We start from the raw sequence: 11,572 nt of genomic DNA, 5'->3' as shown, positions 1-11,572 counted from the left end.
CTTAATTTGACAAATTTTGCTTTAAAAATTTTAAGCTTGGTTAACAAATTAAAAGTATATTAAACTCGGCATCATATAAAAAATCTGAATTTCTTTCCTTGTTTCATAACAAAAACAAAGTTATTGTTTACAAGAAAAAAATTGTAATGAAAGAGTTTAGAAATAAATTAAACTAATACAAATAATTAGATAAAGAGAGCTTATAAGCTAAATAATAATAATATAAAACAAGAAGACAATATAGAACAGATAAACGTTTCAATATAGACCAAACTAAAGTAAACGAATAATAAATCATTTCAACAAATATTCTTGCATGTTTTATTGGAATCAAGTGAGAGAAAAACAAGTTAACTTTGAATTAAGTTTTAACTTGACGTAAATAGGGGCATTTGCATCTATATTCGCTTTTTGGGTCACGTTTTAACTCGTGCCCGCTTTGTAAAAAAAATTGCTAGCGTACCCACTTTTTCACGTAACTTCAGCATACGGGGCTGAAGTAGCAAAGGCAATCACGCAAAACTTTAGCATTCTAGTAGACGGGACTGAAGTAGCAAGTGTGCTGAACCAAGTGTGCTAAAGTTTTTGTTTGTAATTGCTGAACTTAAGCATAGAATTTGTTCTCTATTTGCTGAAGTTTTTGTTTGTAATTGCTAAAGTTTTTGTTTTTGTAACTGGCGAACTTCAGCTCTATAGCTGAAGTTTTTGTTTTGTAACTGGCGAGTTTTTGTTTTGTAACTGTCGAATTTCAGCTCTAGAGCTGAAGTTTTTGTTTGTAACTGGCGAACTTCGCTAAAGAACTCCAGCTGCGTCGAATTATCGAAATGGCAGAATCGTCGGATCCAGAGAAGAAAATTAGTTGTTTGACACCGGAGGAGGAGGAGGAGGAGAAGCAAGGAAAAAAGAGGAAGAAAGGACAGAACATATGATTCGTTTGGAGGAGAAGGAGGAGAAAGAGGGCTGAAGTTGTTTAAAAAGTGGGTACAAGTTATTAAAACTTTATAAAAAAAATGGTATCCCGTGCAATTTTTACACGTAAAAGCATAATGCCAGAAACTGAAGTAAATAAAGCTGAGCCCATTCAAGCATAATGCCAGAAACTGAAGTAAATAAAGCTGAGCCCGTTCAAGCATAATGGCAGAAACTGCCTAAAAGCAAGGAAAAGCGTACCGCTGTAGGAAAAGCATACCGTTGTAGGATCGAACACTGAACTTTCCAGTAAACTTGAACCCCCTTGACCATCGGTGCGCAATAATTTTGATGTCAAAGCAGGTTCAATTTATTTATATATAAGAAAACCTATTCTGTTTAGATGACTTTTACATCTATACGCCGTATAATTTTCCGATGAAGCGGGTTCATATGAACCCTCTTGATACCATGTGGGTCCGCCCCTGCCCGGATCCTTAGTACACTTGGCTGCCCTACTTCCATGTATGCCTATGATCTGAATGTGTATTTTTTATATTCTACCATTTAACATTTTGATTTTACTAATTATGATGTTGAATCATTTTTCAGTTAACATGGAGTGGTTTTCTGAGACACATCTTGTGGTTGCACGGAATGTGAATCATGGTCTCTCAGGAGTTGAAAAGAGACTGCTCCCACAACTTAATAGTATTACATGTGGCCGACATTGCGAAATTTATACTGACTGCAATGATTGTTAGATGTGTTGTAGTTGTGGAGGATTACCGGGATACCAACAGTGTCAAATCTAAAACTACATTGGTGTCTAATTGCAATGTACTTTGCTTCAAATCCCTATTCAGCTATTCTCCATTGTGTTCTTTGTGAGTCTAGTGTTTCTTGTTTCCTCTAATTTGTACTTTGTATGAAAATAAAGAAGGTCAACAGAATTGCTTTCAGTCTGCTGTTTCCTATTTATACTTTGTATGAAAATATATAAAGTCAAGATATTGGCTTTCTATTCATGAATAAAAAGGGATTTGAATACAAGGGTAGTTTGTCTAATTTTATAGTGTTTGTGTGATTCACTATACATTTGAATACAAGGTTCTATGTGACCAAGAGGTTACGGGTTCGAGCCGCGGAAACAACCTCTTACAAAAATGCAGAGTAAGATTGCGTATAATAGACCTTTGTGGTCCGGCCCTTCCCCGAACCCAACGCATAGCGGGAACTTAGTGCTCCGGGCTACCCTTTTATTTAGATGCATTACAATATATAATCTATGTTAGGGTTTTTTTTCTTCTTATTTCATCATTTAAAATTTTGTATCCTTCATCTTTCTCTAATACAAACTTCCCTTCAAACTATCTATTCTTAGATTTCTATTTGTTGGTAGGTTTCATGAGAAATTTTTTGAAAAATTAATACGAAATATTTACAAGAAAATAATTTGGTTAAGTACTCACGTTTGATTTCATAAAAATACTACTTTAACATAAAAAATTTAAATCTATCTAGTTCAGTGTTGATTGATAAATTCATAAACGGATAAACAGTTTCACTAACTCTACATAAAAAACTTGGTGGATATGTCACAGTGCAAACTGTAATATTACGAGTTCAATTCCAGTAACCTCGATTGTGGCCCAAAAAATAACAACTCCAAAATATAAAAGTGAAATTTAACATTGAAAAATGAAAAGACGACAACAAAAAATAGAGGAATGGAAGTAGGAGAAAAAAAGAGAAAAATGTGGCATAACTATTGGAAGTTGTATAGTCCTTGCATATTAAACAACCATTTTGTGTACTACATTTTACAGATTCTCTGATACACAGCATATAGGGATGGTTACACTTCAAACTCCACGGTCAATTAGTTTATGTAGAATTGCCTGCAAATGAGGAAAATCAACATGCTAATTAGTACTGGTTGTCAAAAGCACCAAATAATTGAAGGCTTATTTGAATAATAATAATAACTCGAAGAAACGAATAAGTAAAAGGGAGAAACCAATGACTTTTCAAAAGGGGAGCCTTGGAGTAACTGGTAAAGTTGCAGCAATGTGACCAGGAGGTCACTGGTTCAAGCCGTGGAAACAGCCTCTTGCAGAAATGCAGGGTAAGGCTGCGTACAATAGACCCTTCCCCGGACCCCGCGCATAGTGGGAGCTTAGTGCACCGGGCATACTAAGGACAAATTTTCTCTACTTGTTGCTACTACTTTCTTCCATTTATTTTTTGGTTAACTTGTAATTATAATCTTTCTGACCCTTGTTGATATTGCTTGTTTCTACTGTTTCTTTCCATCTTTCTTGAGCCGAGGATCTATCGGAAACAGCCTCTCTACCCTGGCAGGCTAGGGGTAAGACCCGCGTATACACTACCATGTTGTTGTTGTTGCTTATACTGACTGACTGACAAGTGTGTTTGTTTCCTTAATGAGATTGACATCCACAACCATCCTAGTAACTCAGACTAAAAGAATATAATTGTTCTTGAGAGTAACTTACCGGACATGAACGGTATGATTTTAGTCCTTGATGTAGTTCATATGATGAGATCAACAGCCTCACCGGACGAAACTCAACAGATTGTCCATGCCCTCTATTGTCAACCAAAGAGATTAATTGGCGTTGTAAAAGATGTTCAAATGCCTGGAAAGAAAGTAAATATTCAGTATAACTTTAAAGATCCAAAGTTGAATGTTATACAAAAATTATTTGTATTTAAGTCCTTGCTACACACACCCGGAGGCATACATTCCGTGCATAATAATCACTTGTTTGGAACGAATCATGTACGCTTTTGTACTCTGGAAGGCATGATAACAAATGGTCAGTCGCATAACACTCGCACTATTAACATAAGAAGGGAGCATATAATAGTCAAACCTTTCATTACTGAATTGAAGTTGGTCGTCTCTTGCTCTTTGACTTCCAACCTCCTCAAGCAAACAAGAATATATAGCTCTAAAATGGAGCAATCTGCATCAACAAATTGAGAATCACGCTGTTTTCAGTTTGATTAGTCTTGGTGGGTCCTAGCGGTGGAGGATATTCATATTTTAAAATGGTTTGCGAGTGACTCACATGATATACAAATGGTTTGCGAGTGATTCATACCATAGGTCGAATTTTTTTTTAAAAAAAAAAATTAAATGAAAAGAGGGGCAAAGTGCTACAAAAATAACTTTGTTCTATTTTTTAGTCTATATATAAAAAGAGATACTACGTAAGCGATTCGTTGTGAGTGACTCACACCATATCCCAACAGTATGTACTATTGGGGCCTAATCAAATTTCCAAGCAATTTTACGACTCACAATGTCTGAGACTCTTGTGTCGAGAGAAGATATGGGAATAGCTGAAGAGGTCGAGTGTCGAAGGAAATTTAAGAGGAAGTGATGTGGAAAAGGTGAGGAGTCCGAACTATTTTAGCTCTACCCCTAAACTTTCCAGAAGAAGCTAGTCAACACTCAACACAGAATGCATAATGACATACCTTTCAAGGCTTCCAACTTGGGTTGCCGTTGAATACTTGAGAGTGCTGTTTTAAAGTTATCAAGTGATAAAAATCCAGATTTTGTATCCATATGGCACACAGCAGCAAACCTAATGAAAATTATCATACAATGAGTTTTCATTAAAAGAACAGATGTTTGATAAAGCGCTGTGAATGCAGCAAATAGGTAGTTCAACGATAGGCAGACTTACAGAAATCTCAATAGATGGTTCAAAGTTGAATCAGAATCGCATAATGATGTAATGATGTCTTTGAATTTGTCATCCGACAAAGTATTCTAATAAATATTAAAGATAATATAATATCTGCTAGCAAAAAACTGATCACAATTTGTCAAATTATAGCAAATTTGATTCTTGTTTTTATGTCTAACCTAAAAGAGGGGTTTCCAAAAGGAAACGAACGATTTTAAACCTTGGCTTGCAAGAGGACAAGTATTTGGAGTATCTCATTTAGGCTTAGCACAAATGAGTTGTTACCACTGTTCTAAAGGATACCCTATACTTGGCTGAGCATTTCTGAGCCTCACTCTACTTACATCTTGTCAATTGCGCCCCCCCCCCCCCCCCCCCCCTCTTTTCAATTTTTCCTGGTCTTGTGGTATCATTTAACTTTAGTTCATTCCTTGACAATGAAAAGTGTAACGAGTAAAGGATACAAGAAGCTTTGTGTTATAAGCAGCTACATATTGAGGAGGAAGTTCTGACTCTGTTGGCAGTAGTAAAGCGTGCTGCAAAATTCTGATATACAGACTGTCAGTATTGATAAAAATTCTTGTAGGCAGTAAATGAGGAACCAAGGTATGCAACGAGAAGTTACTTTTGCAAGTCTTCTTGCAAAGGGGGTAGAAACAACAGCTTTCTATGTGAGAAACGAGACCTAACTCTCTTCTCTAAGAGTTGATCGGCATCCTGCAAAACACAAGTTTCACCACTCTTAATTTACTCAAAACATCAAAAAGTTCTCCAATATGGCTTGCTATATGTGGTCAATGACTCAATGTGCATTAATTACTTGTTGATCTTGTGCATAAGCAACTCAAAACGAGATACTTAATATTTTCAAAAAAGAAAAGGAAAAGAGAAAAAAGAATACAAGCATGCTCATTTGATTTTCAAGTTCCCACAACACCAAAGATGTCTGGACTTAATGATGCTGAGGAATATATGGTTCATAGAGAAATAGAACGTGCAACAAAAAATAATAATACTAAAACGAAGGAACATACCAATCTGCAACTCACACCAATGACAACAGCTTGTGACGTTATAGACTGCATTGCATCTAGCAAGCTATAGAGTAATCGTTGTTTACCCTGCAATTTGCAGATACATCCAATCCTGAAAACTAGACATATTTTTTCATATTTTTTCTTCACTATATGAGAATCTTACCTGTGTAAAAAGGTCAAACTCGTCCAACACAAAGATAATGGTTTTATGTGCCAACCCGCACTCCCTGATAAGAAATTACAGTAGAATGAGCACATCCACCAGGAGAAGAAAAAACGAGTACACGTTTTATTTGAAGATTATCTAATTTAAACATTCATTCTTCAAAGGGAAAAGAACCAAGTTTAAACATTCTCAGGCACTTTGAAAAGAGCCTATTCTCTTTCGGCAATAAAGCAAAGAAGGAAATTACAGGCCATATAGACTCACCTTAACATGGATAATACAAACTGGGAGTTATCATCAAATGATGCCTGTTAAAGGAAATACACAATGGCTGGTTGATGCTTTTGGTTAAAATGTAAAATGGATATCACAACCAGAATGAACACAGTACCATTTTTGAGAACATCAAGTGATGCTCCATGCATAATTGCCTTGCAATCTCCTGCAAGATGAAATAGAAGGATACAGATATCAACGACAACATTATGGACAAATATCTAACAAGGACAAAGATGTAACACTTTGTTCAAAGGGGTTAAAAGATTTAGGAAGATAAAATAGTTAAACCAGAAGTAGAAAAAGATGCAGGTGAACCCTGTTATTACTTGCGTACTTCATATTTGAATATTCTGGTAATATTAAAAAATAAAGAGAATTTTCTATGACACCCTACATATTCCATTTGAAACTAACTCTTGCTCAATCAATTTTTAGCTATCAATTTGTAAGGAATACAAATGAAGTATCAATTTAAGCACGAAAGTTTCAACTGATTATGGTTTCTCTTACTTAATAGTTGACCCTTTTATTGAACTTGATTATTCTCTTATAAACTCAGAAACTGCATTCTGCTCAACCATTCTGCTGCCATATAGTCTTCGCTTGTAATTGAGAATCAAGAAATTTTATTGTTCCCATATATCCATTTGACAATAAAAATAATTCTGATCTCCATTAACCTTTATATATAAATGCACAATGACATATGAAATAAAGACAGTACAACAAGCATAACAGGTAACAATGTGCACTCTTTTTAAAAAAAATTCTAAAGAAGAAATTGGGGTGATTTGGCACTCTCTTCCTTTTTTTTGTTGAGATGGATGCACTTTCTCATCCTTTCTTCTTTCCAAACATAGAACTCATTGTTAAACTCATTAAGAAGCCTTTAGTTGCAGGTTTCCTTTGGATAAATGATTTAGATTACTTTGATCAGTTGATGGGTTAGTTTCAAACACAAAATTACCACTTGCTGCCAATGGAGTACGGTTACTGCTCCCAAGGGAGTGAAAAAAGATCTCTGTGGTCTTACTCTCGGTACACGATACTATCTTTATGGAGGAGGGAATAATATGATCAACAAAGACTTGTTAAGTTTTAATACCATCTTTGTTCATAATGTAACTGAACGTGACGAGTTGAGTCAAGATGCAGTACGCTACTGTATCGGGGGGAAAACTTTAGATCAAAACAGACAAGTGTTGTTCCCTGCTATAGGGTGAAAGGAGGCTAGCTTGCTGAGCTTGAATAATTTCTTGCAGGAGTTAGAACTTCTAGTCCATATTTCACCTTAACAAGGGTGATCTCAACGGGAAGGAACTGATACAGGTAAAAATTGGCAATAAACTCAAAGGATATATGAGCTGAAGGTTGGTTTAGAAGTTAGAACAAGGCATGGAGGTAGCTGAGAATACGAACATGAGCTGCAAACTTAACATGATTTAGAAGTCAGAATCTAGCTGCAAGAAGCTAAGTTAGAAGTTAGTTACAACGCCTGTTAAAGTCAATAAACAGTTCGATTAGTTATTTGAAGTCCAGAAAAGTCAGTAGGAGTTTTAGCTGCATTTGCACACATGTCAGCTCTTAAGGTTAACTTCCAATTTGTCCACTAATAGCATTGTATATTTTAATCGGATCAGTGAATGAAGAACTACATTTCTTTTCTTAGTTACAATTCTATCCTCTAAGTTGGACTTCTAGTTTTAGACCGCTGAACCAACATTCCCCTTCTAGAGGTGCCATAGCTCGTCAAGTCCTACCCCCATTTCTCTTGTTCAAGCTTGTGCTTTGGCACACAACACCACAAACAAGATGCTTTGTTATACAACAACAACTACTACACACCTTAGTCCCAAACAAATCGGGCTCAACAATATGAATCCTTACTGATGATGTTACCCATTTAAATTTGTTATACAACTTATAGTGCCCAGAAATCCAACTTGTACAACAACAACAAAAAAAAAATAAAAATAAAAAATAAAAAAGGGAATTGTATTCATACCTTTAAAGCACAATTATCGTCACTGTGCAAGAGTCCATTTAGTTTAATCTGTAATCAAGATAGTGATTAATTATAATAAAACCATAAGTCTAAACAAATTTATTTTCCTATAGAAATATGTCACTGCCAATTTTCACACAAGAATGCAAAATACAAATATTGAAGATATAATACAGATAATTAATTAAACTAAATAAATACCACACAGATCATATCAGGATATTCTTGCAGTAAATCGTTGATAACCAGCTCCAAAATCTGACATAAATAATAATAAAAAATTAATTATCGAATCAAGTTTACAATTTTATCAAATTTCACAGCACAAATATTAACTTTTGTGCAAAATCTCAACCAAAAAAAAGTGTACTGACCGGAACTTTTCCACAACCACGGGGGCCAAGAAGTAGAACCGAGTTGTTACATGCTTCAGTTACTGAACTTGACATTATATACTTCAATTTGCTGAAACAAATAAGAGCCAAATGCAATTACAAATAAAGGGTCTTCAATAAATTCTTGAAAAACCACAACAAAAAACGAAATAATTATTCAATTTGGACTGTAAAAATCCAGAAAAATGAAAATAAAAATGGGAGCTTTTTTACTGAACTTGTCATTATACATTTCAATTTGCTGAAAGAAAGAGGAGCTAAACGCAGTTACACACAAAGGGTATTGAATGAGTTCTTCAAAATCTACTTCGGCCGTTTTTCTTTTTTCTTTTTTCAATTTATAGAGGGAAAAATCTTGAAAAAAAAAAATGAGAATAAAAATGGGAACTTTTTGTACCTGTAATTGCTGTCTGGGGAATCAGAGAAGATGGTGAAGATGAAATTGGGATTGCAAAGCCTGGTTCTGAGAAGAACCTTAGCTTGCTCTGCTGTATTTTCAACACCCATTTTGATGGAATTTTTAGGAAAAGAATTTGAGAGAGAAAAGTGTGGAGGAGTAAACTTGCGGGAACGAGGGCACCGAGCCACCGAGTGAATGAAGCTGTGGCGAGTTGTCCCTTGGGACTGGGCCTGGGCCTTTTGTGAAGAAAAGGGCCAAAAGTAATAAGAAGGGTTTTTTTTTGAGATTTTTACATTGTAGGTCTCTTATAAAATAGTATTTATATTAATGTTACTATATTTGGTTATTCCAAAAATAGCACATTTTATTACAAATGCAGCATATATAAATAAAGTACTAGTATTTAGTAACGTATTTATTTTCTAACTCTTCCTAAAAACAAGGGATTATGTCTACTTGCCATATTTTCTTTTATCCATGTCTTCCCTTATTTCAGTACACGATAGCCCAGAATGCTCAAAAAATAGCGAAAGAAACACTGCAAATCAAACAACAAGTACAGAGGAAGAATGACAAGTTGTCTCCTTCCCAAGAAGGAAAAAAAAGGACACCGCCACAAAACAAAGGCAAGAACAGGATACCTACCCCAAAGACAATTCATCAGCAAAACAGGACAAAATCAAGGTAAAAATGTTCGATGCATCCTCAGGTAAGTTCCTGGAAACTCAAACTTTTCGGTACACAAACAAAACTAACTTGTCACAGGAAATGGACCGGCCCAAACAAAACTCCACGAGGGGGCCACACAGCCAAACTAGAACAGGACAGTCCACAAAGGAGCGGGCTAATGTCAGTGTTAAAAGAAAAGCGGACCTAGGCCAAAGTCAAACCCACACAAGCCGGGAAACTGGGCCCAGGTCCCAAACTACAACTACCAATTCTGATAATATGGACATTACCCAAACCCAAATGGACCCTACCCCATCTCCAAAGACAATTCGGCCCAACAACCAAAAAAGCACCCCAATTTTCCAGATGGACCCACTTCAAGCCTCAGACGAAAGGTCTGACCCAAATGATGACCCCTACCACACTATCTCTCCCCTACCAACCCCAACCGGTGAGAAATCCTCCATGACAGACCAAGCCTTAACATAGTGTAATCAAGAAATCCCCATTGATTTGACAGAATCAATCAACTCCATTGGATTTCCAATTAAACCATTACTCAGTAAATCAGACACAACCCCCAAAACAACGAAAATATTTACCACCCAAAAGACTCAAACGTCTGAAATGATTGAGTTGCCCAATGCCCCTTCCTTTATTACCAACCCAGAAAAAGAAAAAAGCAAGAAAGCCAAAAATGGAACCAAGCAATACCCCCCCCCCCCAATATTCCTAATCTTCAACCCACCACCACCGGACCACTTACCGGCCTCTTGGCTGGAGTTGGCCCTCCATGCGCAGGCTCTGAGCTACGATTTTCAACTGGGCGACCAACCAGTCACCCTCATCATTCAGAACCCAGCACACTTAGCAAGGGTCGCAGCAGAGGCACTAAACAAGGGCTTGGGGATGCTTGGAGCCCAAATGTGGCAGTCAGCGATGGAGCAGGTTCACCCAGCGAACCCAAATGCCAACAGGGAAGTACCAATCCAGGAGAGGATCAACCAAATCTTCAACAGTATGCCGTTCTTTCCAGAACTCACAGTGGAGGACCCATATGCCACACCATATTTCAAGGCGTTTTAACCGGAAGCCGCCCAGAAAGTTTCACCTTCACAGCAGGAGAAGCAAACACTGATACAACCGAGCAATCACCACTGGGGAGCATAGCAAAAGGAATCTCAACAGCCCTGGAGATCTTGAAGAGCAAAGACATGACAATGGAGCAATACCAATCGACGATCTAGTGAGAGTGGACTCAATATGGCTGGAGACAGTGAGGGCGGTGGAATTCAGTGTGGACCACAGCGAAACCCTAATCCTCTTGTGTCCAAAGAATCTAGTCCGATGCGGAATGGACCTTTCATCTCATATGAGCCAAGGTACTCTCAAACCACTCCTAACCCTAACCCCAGTGATGAGATCCCAACAGTCTCAGCACCAGGGAAAGAATATGATGCATCCCCAGAGCAGGGAAATAGCATCTTCGAGCACAAGCCCTCCAACACTGAACCGTCTAATGAATTTCATCATATGGAATGTTAGAGGGGCGAACAGTGCGGAGTTCAAAAGGCATTGCTCGGAGATGGTCAAGCTTCATAAGCCAATGATGTTGGTCCTGCTTGAAACAAAAATGGCATACCACAAAAAGCTCACTGAGGAGCTTCAATTTGATATGCATGTCCAATTCCCTGCCGTTGGCTTTTCTGGAGGGATTGTAATCATGTGGAAAGAAACATCCATCCAAGTGGATGAGATAGCTGTCAATTCACAGGGCATTCATGCCATGGTTAAGGTACTGCCTTCAAACCACCCTGGTTACTTTCTGCTATTTATGCTAGCAATGTTTTAGAAAATAGACTAAACCTTTAGGATAATCTGCTTGACATCTCCCTCACTCATCTGGGGAGCTGGTTTGTGGGGGGGGACTTCAATGAAGTCCTCAAAGCTGAAGAAAAATTTGGGGGCAACCCCATCAATACACACA

At 37.2% G+C, this 11,572-nt stretch overlaps 1 protein-coding gene across 1 annotated transcript; it reads right to left on the bottom strand.

The window, feature by feature from the left end:
- Positions 1-2,505: 2,505 nt before the first annotated feature.
- LOC109214483 (origin of replication complex subunit 4-like) lies at positions 2,506-9,137 on the bottom strand. The gene is made up of 16 exons (XM_019378401.1): positions 8,914-9,137; positions 8,496-8,586; positions 8,323-8,379; positions 8,122-8,169; positions 6,229-6,279; positions 6,102-6,145; positions 5,835-5,898; positions 5,669-5,755; positions 5,260-5,351; positions 5,099-5,180; positions 4,632-4,717; positions 4,420-4,529; positions 3,810-3,902; positions 3,666-3,730; positions 3,429-3,572; positions 2,506-2,810 (listed from the first exon to the last, which is right to left on the bottom strand). The coding sequence occupies exons 1-16, from the start codon at positions 9,021-9,023 to the stop codon at positions 2,775-2,777; spliced, it is 1,260 nt and encodes a 419-aa protein (XP_019233946.1). The 5' UTR covers positions 9,024-9,137; the 3' UTR covers positions 2,506-2,774.
- Between the last annotated feature and the right edge of the window lie 2,435 nt (positions 9,138-11,572).

Source organism: Nicotiana attenuata, unplaced genomic scaffold (genome assembly GCF_001879085.1).
Source record: "Nicotiana attenuata strain UT unplaced genomic scaffold, NIATTr2, whole genome shotgun sequence".
Classification (NCBI taxonomy): Eukaryota; Viridiplantae; Streptophyta; class Magnoliopsida; order Solanales; family Solanaceae; genus Nicotiana; species Nicotiana attenuata.
This window is presented reverse-complemented; position numbering and strand designations above follow the sequence as displayed.

Coding starts and splice junctions, on each gene's coding strand:
- LOC109214483 (XM_019378401.1), bottom strand. CDS start 9,023: ATGGGTGTTGAAAATACAGCAGAGCAAGCTAAGGTTCTTCTCAGAACC. Junction 6,280..8,121: donor ACGATAATTGTGCTTTAAAG/GTATGAATACAA, acceptor TTCATCTTGCAG/GAGATTGCAAGGCAATTATG. Junction 4,530..4,631: donor AACCATCTATTGAGATTTCT/GTAAGTCTGCCT, acceptor AATTTTCATTAG/GTTTGCTGCTGTGTGCCATA.